The 20,633-nt window shown below is 37.1% G+C and overlaps 1 protein-coding gene and 1 long non-coding RNA gene across 2 annotated transcripts; one reads left to right on the forward strand and one right to left on the reverse strand.

Moving 5' to 3' along the window:
* Positions 1–7,160: 7,160 nt before the first annotated feature.
* LOC114143643 (ammonium transporter Rh type C 2-like) lies at positions 7,161–11,695 on the reverse strand. The gene is made up of 11 exons (XM_028015875.1): positions 11,405–11,695; positions 10,724–10,916; positions 10,446–10,596; positions 10,220–10,367; positions 9,973–10,139; positions 9,736–9,873; positions 9,410–9,546; positions 8,764–8,888; positions 8,476–8,549; positions 8,324–8,400; positions 7,161–8,237 (listed from the first exon to the last, which is right to left on the reverse strand). Exons 1-11 carry the CDS (start codon positions 11,613–11,615, stop codon positions 8,204–8,206), a joined length of 1,455 nt encoding a protein of 484 aa, XP_027871676.1. The 5' UTR covers positions 11,616–11,695; the 3' UTR covers positions 7,161–8,203.
* Positions 11,696–17,461: 5,766 nt separating this feature from the next.
* LOC114142620 (uncharacterized) lies at positions 17,462–18,372 on the forward strand. Its single transcript, XR_003595077.1, has 2 exons — positions 17,462–17,752; positions 17,967–18,372. It is a non-coding gene; the product is annotated as an uncharacterized LOC114142620 (long non-coding RNA).
* The last annotated feature ends 2,261 nt before the right edge of the window (positions 18,373–20,633 follow it).

Genomic DNA, 20,633 nt, shown 5'->3' on the forward strand with positions numbered 1-20,633 from the left:
CTTGTAAATAAATCCTTCCAAACTTTTCTACTAAGTACCTGTCAACAGACAGAAGATAGGTACTATAATAATAATAATAATAATAATAATAATAATAATAATATGCTACATTGATTTAAAACAAAAAAAGAGCTGGGGGACACTGAGAAGGAAAAGGCTTGGATTTCATCAGGGCAGCACACACAGTGTGTCTCTATGGCCAGGCGAGCCGCTGTGGGCACATCACATTTTGTGAGGCTCTGACAAGATGTGACAGCCCAGCTTTCACTCAGAGATCCCAGAATTTAGTCCATTTTTCTGCCTTTTTCATTTACAATGCTTCAGTGGAGATTTCTTTATTTCAGAACGGACAATGGTCTCTTTCTTTCTCATTCCCTACATCTCCCTCCCTCCCTCACTCACTCACACACACGCACACACACGCCCACACGCACACACACACACGCGCACAGACAAAGCCTCGCTTGCAGACACATGCACACTTGCTTGCTGTCATGCTCATTTTGATGGTAATTAATGACATCACTGCTGCGTGCAGGAGCATGGTGGTGTGTGTATGTTTTGAGGGGTGGGAGTGGAGGAGTGGAGCGCTGCGTTTGTTTGTTGAGCAAACCGTGGGAACAGGGAGCTCTCCAGGGTGGCGAGTCAGGGCCTCCAACAATACATATGCTGTTGCTTTTCACCCAAACACCCTCCCTTCCCAAGAGAATCATTACTCTCCCCACCTCTCCTGTCTCCGTCTTTCCCTCCTTTTTTCCACAAATTTCCCTCCTTTGCTTGTCGCACTGTAGGATTACCGCCCCCTCTCTGTGCAAAACAGCTTGTGCAATTCCTGCAATCGTTTTAGAAACTAAAAATTTATCATCTTTACTGGGCTTAAACTAAATGCATCCATAGTCATTTCTAGTAAAGTAGGTGTCAAAGTAAAACACCCACACAACAAAAAAGGGGCATGAGTTACTATTCGTTCTGATTTCTTCCTCCATTACAATCCAAGAAAGCAAGACCTTTAATATTTTGTAACTGTATGGAAAAATAAGTGTCACTGCCCTCTTCCAGAGAAGCTCACTCTTTCAGTTTTTGACAAAAAGGAGTCACTTTTTTAATGATCTATACTCAACACAACTGAGGACGTTGTTTCCCTGTGGATTAATAATAATCTTTATTTTACACAAAAGAGATAGATAGATAAAAAGAGAGAGTCTTTTGCAGAGGTAAATGCTAATTAGGGGTTATTTCTGCACATTTACCTTCTTTAATCATACACAGCAGGTATTCTGGCTCTCAGACATTAACATGTATTACTTTGACTTTGATTTGTTGATAATGCTTTGGTTGCATTAAGTAAATTGTTGGTTTTGTCGACAAACTCTGGGGGTTTGTTGAGGATTAATCATGTGCTTCATTTTTGGTGTCCTTTACATTTATTTGTCCAGGAATTGGAATTTCAACTTAATGCAAAATGTTAGCAAGTGAAAATATTTTAGCTTATTTTTCTTTGGCTTTTCTATCTACAAATATTTAGCATCCTATATGAGCTTAAGTTTAATATTATTATTTTTACTTAATGTCTGAAAGATGAGCAGCAAACTCTGGGACACCAGGAAAGCCTTGCAGGCCTCTAAGGGCCTCCCAGGCTGCAGCATGAAACACTTTTTAATCTGTTGAATCTAGTAACTATATATTATGCGCCTAAATGTTTCACTGTTATTCCGTAGGTTATGCCAGATGTTTCATAGTTGGTAAAGCATGGGCCTACTCCTGTACAAACTGCACAACCTAAAGAGAAAATGATCATAATGCTGACAGATGACATAGAAACCTAGAAAGAAAACAAGTACAGCATTTCAACGCCAGGAAAATTCAGTTATAGTTAAATAATTCCTATATTTTTTACTATGCATGTTTTGCCCAAATGTCGATATTTCTGTCACTGATTTTCTTTTAACTAATATATTTTTAAAGTGCTCGATTAGTTATTTCTATTTTTAGGAATTATGTTAAGTGTCTTGCCAGCTTCAAACAGATATATTTACAGATGTGTCTCCTCCAGATTTATTGAAAATGTTGCCGATTTCTATTTGCAAATAGAATAAATTAAAATAAAAGACGGAAAAAGCGTGGCTTGTCTATGTACATATGCCCCCTCCTGATTTCCCAGTAATAAAATTCAAGACGTTTCCCCCCCTCATCAATGACTTATTTTGTGAATAGGGTTCGCATTAGTGAACAAACGACTTAATAAGAACAGACAGGCCAGAGAGAAAGTTTGAAAGAAGTTGACAAGTCCACTATTGGTCCTATTTGGCTTCATGAAATTGTGGCAACAAAAAACAAACATTGCTGGGAAAAGTCATGAGAAGTCTTGTTTAAAGTAGGTGACGCAGCAAACATGTGGAAGATCGTCTACTGATCAGCTGAGACTGAAACTGAATGTTCTTACTTGCAAAACGTTAAAAAAACTAATAGCACAAAACACGATGTTGGCAGTATCATGCCAACGTTATGCTCTGAGATGTCTTCCTTTCAGTTTGGCTGAATCTGAGCTACTTTACAAGGAAAAGTGGGGACAATTTTCAGTAGGCTGTGCAAAGGTGGGTTACACACGCAACAAAAGGCTCACACTCTTTACTGTAGCAGAAAGTGTTTCTACAAAGTACTGCCTCATGGGTGTTGGGCATAATATAAATGTCTGACAAACATTTCTGGTTTTAATTTTTTTAAAGTGTCATTTTCCTTCCAGTTCACAAGTAAATACCTGTAAAAATAGATTAAAATTACTATTTCATGGGAAAGGGTAAAAATCCCATCATATCTATAAATAAATTACCTTATTAATGGCAGAATACATGGCCCAGCAGCATAAGGTAATATAGATCTAATACCTGCTAAGAATTGATTAGCTCTCTGATCTGCAGGTGCATCTAATTAGCCAAATCATTCACTTTGGATTCCTCACATATTTTTTTAAACCAGCTTTCGTTTCTCCTTCTTTCAGTCCAAGCGGGGAACCAGTGGCCTTTGTGACCAAATCTCCAGCTATGAATAGTGATTCCACTGGTTTTTCCTCCACACCAGTGCTTGCTGAGAGGTCTTCCCCCCCTGAGACCTTCCCCTTTGACCCCAACAAATGAACTCCTGCGAAGCACATTAAAAAACAGGTTCACGGTCCTTCATTGGTTCACGGTGTGCAGTGCTGTGGACGGGACTCTGTATGAGGAATTTAGGTGAAATGCATGAAGACCTGCGGGAGATTTATTACCTTACAGTAGGAGTTGAGATCTTGCCCCTTGGCATCGTGTGATCATTTTGTGAACACAGAGAAAAGGTTTAGGACGCTCCGTCTGTGTTGAAGCCCGGCTGGACTTGGCAGCCTGCTCCAATCAGCTCAAACAGATGATATAATTGCCAAGGCAAGATAGGATGAGGCCATCGCCTCTGCAGTCCTCCCGTCTCCTTCTTGCTTCTATCACATCTATTCTCTCCAGCTCTATACTCGCTGATTGTCCTCCCCTCCCTCATTGTTCCACGATCCCTCCCCAACAACAGGCCAATTTGTCCCTCCAGCTTGGCTCCCGCCTTCCCTCCTGCTGCGTTATTTAGCCTCTTTTCTGCACTTCAATGGCAGGTACTGATTAGGGAACTTCCACGACATCTTTGCGAGTCCTCAAAAATCCCTCCTCCCCTTCTCAGCTGCCTTTAATCTGATTACAGGCTTTTCAGAGGAGTCCAGTCCCAGGAGGACAATAGCAGACCAAGTGGTTTCACAAACACTCTCCCCAGGGTCATATGATCTACGAGGAGAGGTGTGTTTACTCTCCTCTGGCATCAGGTCCCTGGAAGAGCCATAATTTAAGAGAAACATCTATTTTAGCAAACGCTTCCTGATCCTCCTCCATCTTTTCTTCAAAGAAAAATTCTACATTCTCTTAACATGCTTTATTTGAGTTAGTATTTGTTGTGTTGACCTGCTTTTCTATATATAACATGATAAAAAGCCATTTTCAAACCTTTTAAACATACTAATGCACCAACATTCACACAGCGCCATAGTGAAAATGCAATTAAGCCAGTGGTTTCGTTTCTGTGCTCCAGTCTGTTTCATATGTTTTATGATGTGCCTGTCAGATTTAGTCTTGAAAATATATATTTTTCTTCTTTGGTATTTTTTGCCACAATCATCAAAGAACAAACTTTTTTTTTCTCCAGAAAACCTCAATAGCGTTCCTTTAATTGGCTTTAAATACTCTTAACTTTTCTAAATTTAATCACAATTCTCTTGAAATTGTTTTAAAGCTCTAAGCTTGTTGTTTAAAATCCAAAGAATGTTTAAAACTTCTGAGTTTTGATGCCTTTTATACCGGAAAACAAACCTTAATGCAACCCTGTAGTTGAATGCACCATCTTTTAAGAAAGGCATTTAAACGGATAAAGACCCGGACTCTATGTGGAAGTTATTGTACTCAGACTCTGAGGTGACAGCAGCAGCTTCAGCCCTCAGTTAACCTGTTTAACCTCATCCTTCAATAAAGCTTCTGCCAGCAGATAACCTGACAAAGCCAGCATGCAGCATATGTCCAGCCTCTGTTTTCGCAGTTCATTAATGTCACAGTGATTGGTCAGGAGATGATCCTATTGACCGGTCTGTCCGGGCATCATTACCATCAGAATGAAAGGGTGCGAAGAGGCCAGAGGCCTTGGGGCAACAAGTGTCCAAAGACCTCAGGGAGCCGCCTTAACAATCTGAACCTCTCCATCCTCACAGCGGACGTCACAGAGAAAATGTTCCTGCAGACGGCTCTCAACGAGTCTCCTTGCTTCTACAGCTTGTTGTCAGATTCTGCTTTTTGAATATTTATGACTTTATCATCGTGTGATGCTTTAAAAGCTTACAGTTGGAGCCAAAATACTCTACTTACTGTGCGTGCCGTGGTGGCGTAGTGGTTAGCGGGACCCGTATTTGGAGGCCTTGAGTCCTCGACGCGGCCTTCGCGGGTTCGACTCCCGGACTTGATGACATTTGCCGCATGTCTTCCCCCCTCTCCTTCCCCGTTCCCTGTCAGCCTACTATCATTTAAGGGACACTAGAGCCCACAAAAGACCACCTGGAGGGTAAAAAAAAAATTAAATAAAATACTCTACTTGCTGTAATCAAATACCTGAAAAATGTGCTTAAAAATGAATGTGTGGCTATTTCACATCATTTTTCAAAGTTTTTGTGTATACGCTAATTTCTAATTTGGACACAGGATTGTTTAACATCTCTACATTACTGAACGAATCAAGTAGAAGTTAGCAAACCAAAAAACGTTAACATTTTCAGTACCATGAAAAATGCAATTGATTTCTGGTGAGGAATAAATAATAACCAATATGTTTGTGGGTCTAGAAAGGGATTTAAAGATGTCTTGAAAGAATGTGAAGTCAGTCAATTTTCTGTTTAGTAGTTTGCAAATGGAGGATCATCAAAACAACAGAACTTAGTCCTAAACAACAAATTATATGTCACAAAACCCTAAAAAGTCAACACAACACAAGAGTCTATTTAATAAATATGTGTGTTATTTATTTATGTGTATTAAGTTTTTGCCTGTATAATCACAAAGAGACTGAACAGATTTGACTGGAGATGTTTTCAGAGAGAACACAGATGAATACCAGGACTCCTATAATAATGCTCTTTGGACAAACAAGTCTAAAATTAAATAACCTGCACACCAGAAGAAAAGATGTGTTTAGTATAACCCAAGTGGAACATTACAGATATAAAAAAAATACTTTGCTGCAGCAGAACCTGACCAACTCTAATTCGTCATGTATCAGAGAGTACTTAGGAAAAATGTGAGAACATCTGTAAAATGAAGCATAATTAGTCCCTGCAACATCACAACGACCCCAAATCTGACAAAAAGTGGACGAAAAATAAAAAGCAAAAAAAAAAAAAAAAAACAGGTATTTATCCTGAAATGGACTAAACATGTATAAAAAAAACCTCAAACACAATCACAGAGAGATTGGTAGATGGCTGCTAGAAGTATCTCACTGAACTTACATACCAAAGAGTATCATTACTGCAGGTTCTATAATTGTGTAAAAAAATCTATTAATTTTAAGAATTAGAAAACAAAAATAGATTAAAAAAACATTTTAGCCTTTTGCCAGTTTGTTGGTGAAATGTGTGGCGATCTGGATAGATTTTTATTGTATGTATTTATCCATTTGCTTTGCAGCTCTGTTTCTGTGTGAAGTGTCAGGATTCCAAAGGAGACAATAAATTATATTCTAGAAAACAATCTGGAGGGAAAAAGGTTGTTTAAGGCATCAAACCCCTGAATTAGTAAATGACCCCAATGTCTGTGAGACAGTAAGACCAACAATAATGTTTGTTTTTTTCTTGTCGGATTGAAATAGATTAGATAAACTTGACTGGTTTGTTTCTGCAGTGCTGAAATAGAAAACAAAAATAAAATCCATTGTAAAGAAAAATATTAAAAATGTCAGAGATTCATGAAAAGCTTCCTGAATCTTAATGCATGACTTCAGAGTTGCACATTGTTTTATTACTAACATCTCCTGCTTGAACAATTATTTCTACTGTTCTCTCATTTACTGGTAGAAAGCTCTATATAGGCAAAACATAAATTTTGGCTTGTTTATGGATAATGTTTGGCCAACAGACTGTATATTATCTTTAATGAAAAATAGACTAATAAAACTCTTTAAGTTACGCCCTACAACCTTGAACTGCACTAATTTGTGTTCAGAACAGATACATTGTTTATGTGTGTTATGCAGCGCCACCCTGTGGCTTAAAGTAGGAAAATCCAGATATTTATATTGTTGCATTATTTTACATCTTATTTTAGTGCAGGAGAGAAATTCGCCCTTTTCTGGGAATTATTTTATTCTTATTTTCCTCTGATATGTCTTATCACAAAAGCCACAACTTCTGCCATTTGTCATATATTTACATTCAAGGAGTAAAGTTTCGCTCAGATTTTTCTTACTTCTTAATATTTGTGTGTGTGTGTGTGTGTGTGTGTGTGTGTGTGTGTGTGTGTGTGGAAATCTGGTGCACATCTTTGCTTTTCAAGCATCTTAATTTTTCCATTGATGCATCTTGTAATTCTAAAACAAAGTACTAAATAATCCACAAACTGTGACATTATGATTCCTCAGAATTTTTTATTTTTTTTATTTCAGGTAAATACAATTTCATCTTACAAAATCTAGAACAATAATATGTCATTAAGAGAAATAACTTTTGAAACTGTTAGAGTTTCAAAAGTTATTTTGAAACTCTAAAAAATATGCCAGAAAATATGTCTGGCCCATTATTTTACATACGACTGAGGTTTTATTGGTGGTGAGGTTTCATGCTGCATACTGATAAAAACCTTCTTTTTTTTTTAAATACACAAGACTTTTCAACCCCTACTGTCTCATAAACCTTTACAAACAATTCAAAGGACTTGTAATTAAATATTTAAACAGTAGCTGTCAGAACAAGTCCTGTTTTTCTTAATAAATATCATCTTAGGACAATCCTGTTCGTGAGATGCAGTCATTAATGGAGCACACGTTTGTTAGATGTTTGAAATCTGAGTTTTCCTGGTGGTGCACTTCCTTTGGCAACTGGAGTTAACAATCAACATTCCAGCAATCAAACTGAATAAATTGTATCATGGTTACTCTGTAAGAATTAATGATAAATGCAGACTACTATGGAGGTAGATACATTATTCAAACCTGTCATATTTGACAACACCAGCCTTTTTCAAACCTGATTATTTCCTGTTTGCATTACATAAAATAGCACATTTTAAAATCCTTTTCAGCTACACAATTTTCTGTAGTAAGTTAAATTGCTTTAGACATAATTACATTGAAAAACTATTGACAAAAATCAGCTTATAGAACATAAAAACATCCAACTTCACATCATACAGGCTGAAGTAAGAACCATGGTCACAGCAATAATTTATAACATTTGTTCCTCAATGAAACGTCCACACTAAATCTGGTTGAATTAATTTTAGATCTAAAAAACAAAACATACTTAACATTTTAGTTTCCAATAATCAGATCCTGATTATTGTATCAGGTGTAGAAGCCGTCAAAAAAGAAAAAATGGCAAAGTGAAAACCTTTATAAATTATGTTGCTGAAGAGCTGCATTATGTTCAAATTTAAACAGCTTGTCTCTAACTCTGCTCAACGCAGAAACTGGACTCGGTTCTGCCAGAAACACAGAAGAAAGTCACAGTTAGCTAGAGGTTCAGAAAAAAGGGGCAAAAATAGTGTAAACGTGTGAATACGCTTACATGTCTTGGCCTTTGTGAATCATGTGGTTGTTGTACTCCAAAACAGGAGGAAGAGTCTCCTCCTCTTCCTCAGGAAGCTGCAAAATTATGTTGGTTAGAGACGTAATTTAAAGGGAAAGAGCACCACCTAGTGGTGGAAAAGGTGATCTTACCTCCCAGTAAGCCTCATCGTCGAAGCAGTGATCATCAGCAGCGTCACCCCAGATAGGAATCTTCAGGATGAACCCTTTAAAAAAATAAAATAAATACCTCTGGCGTCCTTTGATATCACATCTCAATGTACATGTATGCTCTTTTCATAAAGAAATATTAGCATGTTAGTAATTGTCAGTTGCTAACATGCTAAGTCAGTCAGTCTGACTCAGATTTAATGTTTTTTTTAATATGCATTGCCAAAATAAGCACAGAAGCCAACTGCATCCCACTTCTTTTAAACTCACCAACAATGGCTCCTCCAACCAGTCCAAAGGCAATCGACACACATGTCCCAGCAGCTTGATATCCTCCCTGCGTTCCCATTCCTCTGTTTGCATATTTGCCCTCCTTATCAAATACATTTATCAGCCTAGGTGGAAATAAAAATGTAGATAGAGATGTATATCAGATTTTAATGAATGGTTAACACATCTTTACATCAGTTGCTGATGAAGTAAGGAGATTTTTCCAGTAGCACTATCTGTCTGGAGAACCAAGGTCTGGGGTGTGTCAAAAAGAAAACAACATATATTGTCTCTCTTTTCTGCATCTTTCTGGTGATTATTTCAATATAAGCACCAAATCAGTGATTTGACCGATGACTGACCGATAGTTGTGCACCGCTTTTGGCTGACTACACTGAAAGTGGAAACTGAAATGCTTAGGATTTGGCCTATGAGTGGTCTTTGATTTGTGCAAAATGGCCCCAAATTGAGTCGAATATCAGAATGTAAATCTATAAATTAATAAATCAAAACAAAAATGTTCTACAGCAATTACATTTCTTAATATTTTTGTTATTATTCCCTCATTTGAGAAAACAGGCAGGGCTAGTACAGGGAACCACCACTTGAATGAGGTTTGAGTTATGACTGTGTTCATTTGGCTCACCCTTCTTTACTGTAGACATCCTCACTAGCCGCTGCAGCAACGACAGCACCGAGGAAGCCGCCAAGCATTCCTGGGACGGCATGCAGATTGTGAATACCGCATGTGTCCTGGAGCTTTAAGGTTTTCTCCAAAAAGGGCTGTCAACAAAATTAAAGTTGTTTCTCAATCTGTCCATTTCATATTGAAAATGTAGATGTGCCTAAAATAACTATTCTGAATAAGTTGGTACTTTCCTGCCATGCTGCCAACTTCCTGTTTAAAACACATTCTTGTCTTTTTTCCACCTCTACGTCTGCAGATGACACAGTAAAAATATGCAAACTTACTGTGACAAAGACGAAGCCGAAGGTGGAGATGATGCCCATGCAGAAGCCCACAATAAGCGCGCCGTAAGGAGTGATCATAAACTCTGCTGCCGTTCCCATGGCTACAGCACCTGCCAGAGTGGCATTCTGGATATGAACCTGTCACATAAGGGGGAAAGAGGACATGTTATTCATGACAAATATGAGAAATATGCCTGATTATTGATTTATTAAGAGATTCTGCTTTAGCAAATGTACCATATCCAATTTTCCTCTTTTATGGAACATGCTGGACAAGGCAACAGCAGTGAGAACGGAGGAGGCGAGGGCGATGTAGGTGTTTATGAACGCTCTGTGCTGTCCGTCGCCGTGGTCTGCGATAGCTGAGTTGAAACTGGGCCAGAACATCCACAGAAACAATGTACCTGCAATCAGATTAATAATTTACCTAAAAATCTGTGAGAGAAGAGTTCCAAATTTTAAGCCAAAATAAAGCTTTAGTTACCAATCATTGCGAACAGATCCGAGTGGTAGTTGGACCCGTGGAGCTGTTTACTTTGATGTAAGTTTGGTCGATAGAGCACCCAGGAGATGGCCAGTCCGTAATACCCTCCAAAGCAGTGGATGACCATAGATCCACCAGCATCTCTGCACTGCAACGTAAGCAACACGTCAGGAAAAACTCTCTCTAAAGTGAATGAAATCTGGTTTGATTGGTCAATCAGACTCACGTGAAGCAGTTCAAGGATGATGTATTCCTCCACAGCAAACAAAGTGACACCAAACAAGGTGACAACCATGAGCTGGACGGGACTCACTTTACCCAGCAGGGCACCGAAGGCGATCAGAGAGCCGGCGCAGCAGAAGTCTGCGTTGATGATGCTATTTGGAAGAAGGAGAGTTCAAGCTCAACTGGAAATATGTCTTTTGCAGATTACATCAGCTGACAGGTGAAAGAATGTAGTTTCACTTTAGTTACATAACAAACTCCACAGGGAAAAGTACTTACTTCTCAACCCCAATGTAGATTTTTCCAGTGTCCAGATCAAGGGAGTGGAACCAGCCCTGCATGAGAAGAGCCCACTGCAGGCCGAACGAGGCGATCAGGAAGTTGAAGCCCACGCCGCCGTAGCTGTAGCGTTTCAGAAAGGTCATGAGGAAACCAAATCCAACAAAGATCATCACATGGACGTCCTGGAAACCTGCAGGAAACATACGCCGGGTTGTTATGTAACAGCTTATTCCAAAGAAGACAACGCAGTTTCTAAAAAGAAAAACCAAAAACCAATATTTGTACAACTCCAAATCCAATCTGCATGATTTAAAAATGAAGTCAGTTTATTTATGGAAGTTTCATTTATAATTTTATCCTATATGTGCAATAATATTTCATGAGAGTAACTTGTAGAAGACAAGGATTTTTGTTGCAGAATATAGTTTTGTTCAACTGCTGCCAGGCTACCCATATAATAGATATGACAAAAATAGATCATCTTTAATTAAATATTTCCCCATAAATTAGCTCTTAGTTGCTGTAAACACCTGGTGTTTTCTTTGGCTCTGTGGAAAAGTACCTACATTCTTCCTGGCAGAGAAAGAAACTGGCAAAAGCACATACTGCATTCAGACATTTTTTCTCAAACATCCATCACACCTGCATTAAAATCTCTGGCAACTTTTTCATACTTACTGGGATATCTGAAGTAGAAATCATTGTCAATGTCGGTGAGGTTATTTTTATGTTTGTACTCCACCCAGTGTGCGTCTGATTCCTTGTCATAGCGGATGAAAACCCCAAACAGGATGATCATAGCAATCTGCCAGACAAGGCAGACGGCTGGCAGACTCACACGGACGTACGTGTTCTTCTGTGGACCCAATCTCTCGCAACAGTTTCCCATGATGATTGTGATGGTGCTGACCCTCTCCTGGTACTGGTCCTATCAGTCCGGTTCCCCGTCTGTGTCTTGCATTAGCATGTCATCACTTTTATAAAGCGATTTGTGTCGGGGGCGGGATCTTGTCCACCACCCAGAAGCAAGGTGTGGACTCACTACACCTGCTGAGAACAAAGCCACTCCTAATCGAATGTTTCCAGACTGGTAATATCACTTCTAGAAAAGTGCTGCGGGAAGTGGAAAGCACAACACAGCACAGACAGAACGTGCTACTGAAATTAATTATTAAAAAGGAAAATGTTTGATGTTCTCATGTTGTGCTACTTCTCTAAATGCTTTTAAAAATGTTGCACTGTTTGTCTGATTATTGGAAAAGGTTTATTGGTTTCAGCTTTTTGAGAACAAGTTAAACTTTTACCTTGTAACTGGTAACACAGAGATATCAGAAACACATAAATCTCATATTAGTAACTTATAGTTAATGTTCTAGGGACTGTGAATATTTAAAGGAATTAAATTTTTAACTGTAACATATGAAATGTCTTTGCTCCAGCACAACACAGGGAAAAGTAATGAATATCAATAGGCAAAATGCAAAGCAAATGTATAAATAAACAATATACAACAGATGACTAATGTTGACAATTGAACATCATAAAATTAGACACAGTAACAGAATCTCCTATGATCTTTTATGGCTGATTCCTGGAAAAGGAGAGCTAACCTGAAGAAACTGGGTGCAGAAGATCAGTGACTTAAAGAATACTGCTGGTACGTTTATTAATTTGGAAATGTTTGGATGGGAGTTACTGCAAATCAGATAAAGTGTGTGGGTTTTAAAGGATCTTGGATGAAGAAGTGAAGAAGGTCTGTATAAAAAGTTTCCAAACTGGCATCAGTACAAAGTAATTCTGGGAGAAGGTGAAGTTTAACAAAAAATCAAGCTTGAATTTCAGAATGTCATTTTCTAAAACCAGAACTCAAATTTCTGGTTTGAGTTCCAGAAATTAAAAAAACTCTTTCACTGGGATTCAAAATGTGCACTCAGTTAATCTTAAAGCAAAATATTGTGGATTAAATGAGAAGATGAAAGAAAAAACACTTCAATGTCTAAAATATATGCTGAATATCAAGCTGAAAAGAAGATTTTTTTCCACATTTTAGAGTAAAACCTGAAATGTAATTTTTAACTACTTTTAATGAGATTTAAAATAATGACAATATACATGTCAAAATGTCATTAGAATAACAAAACATATTTTCTTCTTCATTATATTCGTATTTTACCATTTTAATGTCTCACTGCTAGCAGTTTTGACCATTGTCTTCGTGGAAGAGTGTGAGGAACATTTTTGACGTACAAAGTCACATGCTCACCACCTTTGAAAACGTTTTGTGTGCTTCATATCTCACTGATCATCTGACCAAAGATAAATTACAGTTAAAGAGTTCATCATATTTCAGGTACGGCTCCTTGAGTGACACCTAGAACATTCCACTAGATATCTGTTTTCTCATTTAAACATACTTTTGTAACACTGGCTTATCAGAGATCTTGAGATAAATTCCCAGTATTTTCTAAGGAGCGATGAACGATAAAGATGGTAACATTCGATTGAACAATGCTAATAATATTATTTTTGAGTGCAGAGTTAATGGTCTGGAGTTTTTTAGTGCTGCGTTTTTATTTGACGTTTTCAGTTTCTAAAAGAGGTCATTTGTTTACAAGAATATCTAGCCCTTTCATGCATAGTGGTCACTACAGTGGCCACTAAAGCCATGTTCTTGTGCTTCCTGTGGATTTTTATGTTATAAATGCACACAGACCACTGAAGTGGACACTAATGCATCATAAAATATACCATCAACTACTGGCCATCAGCTGCAAATGCAAGAAATTATTTTTGTTAAATACAATATGGCCGACAGACAAAAAAGCATGAGAACCGACCCGGTCCCTCCTTCTGCTGTAGACGACTCTTGCAAGTAAAAAAAATATTGTGACATCAGATAACCCCTAAGGAACAATACTACTGATGTATTTTTCAAATAACAACTTTGTATTTGGACAAAATTACAATTGATCACATAAAATAAATAAATTTAAAAAAATTAATTTTTACAAAACAATTTTCCTACCTTTTTTTATGCCTTAAGAAAAAAAATTTAAAAAATGGAAAAAGAATTCTGACACAAAGGATCATAATTCATGCATGAAAGGGCTAGAAAACAAAACATAAATATGCTTTCTAACTGAGTTGAAAGTATAGACACAAAGTGTATGTTAAGTAATTTATCTTCTTGTGTTCTTAGAAATATGCGCTGAATGCTAAATTAATGCAAATTTCTAAGCAAGATTTTGTATTTCAAGTGAAAAAGTATCAGATCTCTTCCACATTTCTTCTTGTTCCTTTTTTGTACACTGACATTTTTCAGATAATCAAACCAATTTTAGCATCAAAAGTTTCTGAATTATGATTTCCTTTATTCAGTGAAGAAACATATAAATTCAACCTGATCTTATGTGAAAATTATTCACCCTAAACTCACTTGGCAGAAACAAAAATTGGTGAAAAGGATGCGTGACAACTGGCAAAGACTCACTCATCACTGTGGAGAGGTTTGTTAATTCATCCCTATTTGAGGATTTTCAAATATAAATATTGGAATCAAATCAAAGTCCAGACTTTGACTAGGCCACTGCAATCCTTCTCATTTTTAGCCATTTAGAATCGGACTTGCTAATATGTTTTGCATCATTTTCCCAACTGGCTTAGAGCTTAAGTTCACAAACTGGTAGTCAGACTTTCTCTTTTAGGATTTATTTATTTCTGCAGAGCTGAATTCAGGTTTCCATCACTTACAAAGAAATCATCCAGAACCAGCGACGTCTCTCCAGACCAGCATGTTTCCACCATCAAGTCTGACTGCTGGTATTAATTTAAGCTTTTAACCATTTTCAAACCAATAGATCTCACTACCTTTGTTTCTCATCTGCTCTTAGAGTCATTTAAATGAAAGTATAGAGTGTTGATGTTTCTGCCTACTTCATGTTGTCAGACAATTTATTCCTATGTGTTCAATTCAACACGTCATGACTGGATCAAACTGAGCTCAACTTTGTAAAACAATTGTTCATTCACAGTCGTTGCTTAAATCAGATTGTTTTGGATATTTATTTTTTATTTAATAAAAGAAACCGTCATTAAAATTTTTATTTTAAAGTGTGTTGTGTTTAGTCAGAATACATACATCCTCAGGTTATATTTGTGTTATTAATATTTAAAAGCTTAGATGGAATAGCTTGTCGGCGAATAAGCAATTTCCCCTTGGGGCTCAATAAAGTCTATTCTATTCTATTCTATAGATCTGATGCTCAAATCTGTTAGAAACATTTTGATATAATCTACAAAGGATATATGTGGGGAAAACACTTTACAGCTCGGCATGTTTTTCATCTTGTGCAGAACTTTTGATCATCAGGACTATATTTTCCATTTTTATCATGCTTATTTTCCACTATATTTACAATGTTGTTTAGTATTTCAATTAGCCAATATGACCAAGTCAAAATTAAATCAACTTTGTCAAAGTTGACAAAAGCATAAATGCTGCATAAGTGGTAAAGCGATAATGATGCATCTGTTAAAAGGCTCTTTTAAAGGAGCACTTTACTCCTTTTGGTTGATGAAAATCTTGTTTACAGACACAGAGAGTCCTCAGTCAGGAGACAGAGAGCCATGAAAGTGAGGAATGTCACTCAGTCACAAGGTCACATTTAGACATTTATACACAGAAACATTCAGGCAGCTGAAACCCCCTCAAGCAAAAATAAATCTTGTTGTTATTCAGTACTTTGTAAATATTTGGGCCATGCTGGAAATGCGGCTGTCATATACAGTAAGTTTACAGAGCAGATAAATGACCAAATGTTTTATTAGAACTATATGATTTTATTATGTTTTCATGCAAAGTATAAACATATAGAAAGTTTCCACACCAAAATCATTTACATTTGTCAGTTTATTTTGGACGTAGTTGGATGAATCAGAAAATACAATTTTTAAACTCCCTAAGCAATCATCAGCTTTAGTCAGTTTTCTTGTTCAGCTACAAAAAAAGTCAGGAGTTGTTGAGTTTATGGTCTTTAGAAGTTAAAGAAGGAAAAGTTTCTCTGTTTTAATGCATCTAATATTTATTTACTTCCCCTTATTTAACAGTGAAACCAGCTAGCCTTTAATACAGTGAGAAAAACTGATGTAAGTTAGAAAGTACAGAATTAATTCAAACAGAAACTGTATGAAAGCATAAGAGCAGGGCATTATTAGAAATAACCTCCCACAAGAGAAAATGTGTTGAACAATACTTAAAATCAATTCAATTCAGTGTATTTACATAGCCTCAACTCACAACAAATGTTGTCTTGAGTCATCGTACAAAAAAATTCAATTCAATCACACATATATACCAATTAATTATCTTCATCAAAAAGTACAATATGCTCAATTAATTATTCGGTAGTTTAAAAAATGTTTGTCTAAGGAAACCCAGCAGAGTGACTTTGTTTTGTTGACACAACAAAAAATATCAATGTAAAAAAGTTCACACTAAAACTCTTAAAACACACCATCAATTATCTCCCGGTCATCTCTCGTCAACCACTCCTTCAAAAGCTTGGTTAAATATTGAATAAACAAATGATTCTGTTTACATAAATGAGTCCTTTACCTACGCTCTAGCTTGAATAAAACCTCCTGAGTGTAAAATACATGTTTTTGTATCTAGAAAAGTCAAAATAAGTGAATAAATCACCAGATTTATATTGTTAATCTCTCACAGAAACCACCAACCTAAGCAGATCGGGGAACTGTGATGTATGTTAAGATTCCCCCAAGGACCCTTTAATATTGGAAATGCAGGATTAAAGCCTTAAGATGTTTTTTTTACATCTGCTGTGTCAGTTTAGTCCTGACTAATAATCATATTTTAAGAGTTTTCAGCTGGATTTAGCTCAGAGCCTACAGGATGCTGTTTCAACAAGAGTTGAGGTGCAACAGTAGCTTTTGTTTACATGTCGCTGTTACAGATTCCTCTCAAGTCTGAGTCACCTGCAGACTGCACCAGCAAAGACGACTGCATTTTATCACCTTTATAGTGAGAGAGAGCTCTGTTACAACACAATGTTCACTTTACATTCTCCATCCATTGCTGCTGAGGGTGGGACAAAAATGGAATGAATTTTTGAACAGGGAGTGCTCAGATTTGCTTGGGTCAAAAACAAGCAACAAAATGATCAATGCGAGTAAGAATATTCTTTAATATACGTGGATATATTCATAAAGTATGAGTACATCCAGATTTGAAGTGAGAGAGTTTGAGATTAATGCTGATAAGAGCCAAACCAGACCTGCTTTGTTCCTACAGCAGCTTAATTAAAGTTTACTTTAACTTATCATTATCGTCAATCTTCTTAAACTTGCTTCAAGAATCACCAGGACCAATTTATGGGGAGGCAAATATTCTTAAAAACTTGGATTATTCAAAGATAACTAGTGCAGGGAACACACTGAATGCTGATGATGGCTCTACAGAACCCCACTTCAAAATTTTAAAAACAATCTTTTCACCTTTTTTTATATTTGTTGTTGTAAATGGGTTTTAGATGTAAAACTTACACCTGGGATTATTATGAATTAAGCCTCAACTGTGCTAAAGAATAAACCCTGGTTATTTTCATATAAAATGTCTTATAAAGTAAAAAAAAAAAGTTAGATAAATAAAAGTTTTTGGAAAAACATTTTTTTTAACGCGAGTTTAAAACACATGCTCATATTTTCTTACAGAGTGACAGATAAGTCCACAGACGACAGAGGACAGGAGCTGCAGACACAATGATGACGTTTTGAGCAGAAAAGGGAAGTGACTGTGGAAATGTGGAAACATCTGTCTGTAAGCCAAGTGATAAATACTAAGAAATGATAAAATATTGCCCTGAATAGACGGAACAAGAGACAGAGGAGCAGTATGGAGGTTTCAGATCTAATCCAAAGAAGGAATCTAAGTTATGCTTCGTCACATGGTTTGGCGCACAGCACTGGAATGAACGCAGCAAAGACACAAAGAGCGGCTGTCAATCTCAGGTAAGTGAGCCATACCACAGTTATTTAAACAAAAATAAAACTTTAAAGATTTCCCTGTTGTTTGTTTAGCATTGTCTGGTACTGTGGCTGATTAAATGGAGATGAATGCACATCCAAACACAAACTGCCACAGTACACGAGTCAAATTGGGCACACTTTGATTTAACGAGCCAACCTGCAGAAAGTGACTAATATTGGAGGAATTTCTCTGCAGGTACAGAAACCGCACAAGGACAGATGCCATGGAGATATCATAGAGTCAGCCGATCGGTCGGCTTGTTGTTGGTGACGGAAATCTGCCCCACCGCAGGCGATGTTCCTTTCTGATAATTTTCAGCATGAAGACCAGAGGTCGCCTTGTCGGCCAGCATCTTTGCTCCTCACATGCTGCCTCATGCGACAGCATGCAGAGATCTTTCTGCAGGAGTTCAGTCACATGACGCAGGGAGACGCACAGTAATGACTGTGACCGAGAGCAGCCTCCATTCTCAGATGGAGCAACATCAATTGTTGTTGCACTTGGAGTTTCTTCTTCTTTTTCTTTTGCGTGTTTTATTTTGTAGATCAGAGAATATCCCGTGTTTATTTTTCTATTAAAATGCACACTGATGTTCAAAATACAAGTGTCATGAGGTGAAGCAGGTTATTTTATCCTCCACATTATTTAAATAATGTTTCTCTGTCTGGTAGCATATGTGTTTATTTTGGAACGTGGTTTATTTTAAAAATTAAGCTCACATAATCCACCTTATTTGTTTAAAAAAAAATTCAAACATGATGATTCTCATGTTGGAATATATATAGTATAATCATCCAAACAACAGATGTGATTATTTCTCTTCCTCCTGTAGTTTGCTTATGATAAACGCTAAAATATGTGTGAAAGAAAACATTATCTTGAAATGAAAAATATTGAATTAAAAGCAGTCTTATTTTTAAATTAAAATATATTTGTACTTACAAAATGCTTAGAGAAATAGGATATGAAAACAGATGGGGGAAAAACCATTACTGTTTTTAGAGTTTTCCCTAAATTGTTTTCCAATTGTGGTTCACTGGAAAAACATTGGATCTTAATTAAATATTTATTTTCAAATTAATTTCTAACAGTTCAAAACAATAAAAAAAATCCACTTTTTTCCACTCCAATGACTACTGGAGAATTACTCCAGTAGTCATTTTTACTACTGTTGCTGTAAAGAAAAAAATACACTGAGATCATTTTAACTTGAACATCTAGTTAGTAAGAGTTAATTTATTGTCTCCAGACAGATTTACTATTTGACGAAACAGTTAAGGTACCAACTCTAAAAAAAAAACAACTCCCTGCTGTTGTCTCACACAGACACTTTAATGGTGCTGAAATCAAATGTGACAATCTTAATTTGGTCAAATTTGTTGTGTACTTATCGCAGCTAAAAACCAGACGTGCCTGTAATTCTGGAAGTTGACAAATGATTTGTCTGATTAACTAATCGATCACTCAAGCTGTCAAAAGAGCAGGGAGGAATCTTCTCCTAGTGCAAGAACTTTGTTCTGTTCATGTTTTGTTTCCTTGGAGGCAAATAAATCACAACTCTTTCATCAGACGAACTAAACGTTACAGAAAACAAGCTCAACCAGTGAGGTTTCAATTACAAAACCGCCTCAGGGGGGATGGAAAGCGTCGACTGATGAGGGACACACCTTCCTCTTTGCACAAGCTGTATAGAGCTTTATCTAGTCTAGAGGACTCCAAAACACCTCAGAATACATTCAGTCATTCACGCACTGATGGTGGAGTTACATTACACTGGCAGAAATAAAAACGGCTCTACTGGACCCATTGGCCACCAGGAGGCAAAGTGGATGAAGGTGACTGAAATGGACACACCATCAACCCTGCAGGATGAACTCTGACCTCCTCAGTCGCTGTCGCCCCATCATTCTCATATATAACTTGTTTGGGAATTTCTAGCCGTGATATTCAATTTCTAATAAAAAGTAGCAACAGTTATTCATATTATACTTGAATGCCTGAAAGTTTTTTTTCTCCCTTTTATCTACAGGATTAATCTCAAATTAGGTTTGTAGCATGAAGTCTCAAAGCATGTTCTCACTGCAAAGAGGATTATCCACACTGAAATGTCTAATCCACATTACATAAACGTCAAGAAAAGAAGCTGCACATATTTTCATGATTATTTAACTTGATTTAATCTGTGCAGCTGATACAAAGGACCAGACAAAGGTGTTTTCTTAGGTCTCTGGTGACAGTATGTAACCTCTGAGTTACCATCACTAGCAGACAGGTTTGTCACTCAGCAATGTCACCTGCTGTCTCTAAAAATGCAGCTGTTAGAAGTTTTTCTCTCCTGTCACATGACAGATTTGAACAATGTGTTGTGTAATAGTTTCTGTTTTGGCAGGGGAAAAAAAGGCAAAACTATTCATTGTTTTTTTTTATTAATTAACAGCAGGAAACAAGTCCCTACACTGGCTCCCTGCAGCTCAGAGAATAAACTTTAAAATACTTATTTTAGTTTATAAATCACCAAATGGCTTAGCAATAAAATAAATAAAAACAATTTGTCCATTCATCTGAGGTAACACTTTTATGCACACAAGGTCTACGGGGATCTGGTGCCTATTTTCAGAAATGAAGGGCTGAGATGCAGGACTGCACTGTGGACAAGTCACAACAGCAACACAGACAAGATGGCAATTATGGGACGCCCCCTTAGTCATGAAGTCTCCTCATTTTACGATGTCACCAGGTGACTCTGAATCCATCCTTTCACTGATCAGGTGCTTGGAACAAATCAATGTGTGGATGTTACCACAATGTTCTCCAGTTGAACAAAAACAGAACTTAAGTTATTATCTTTGGACATAAACAGGA

This window comes from Xiphophorus couchianus, chromosome 4 (genome assembly GCF_001444195.1).
Source record: "Xiphophorus couchianus chromosome 4, X_couchianus-1.0, whole genome shotgun sequence".
Lineage (NCBI taxonomy): Eukaryota > Metazoa > Chordata > Actinopteri > Cyprinodontiformes > Poeciliidae > Xiphophorus > Xiphophorus couchianus.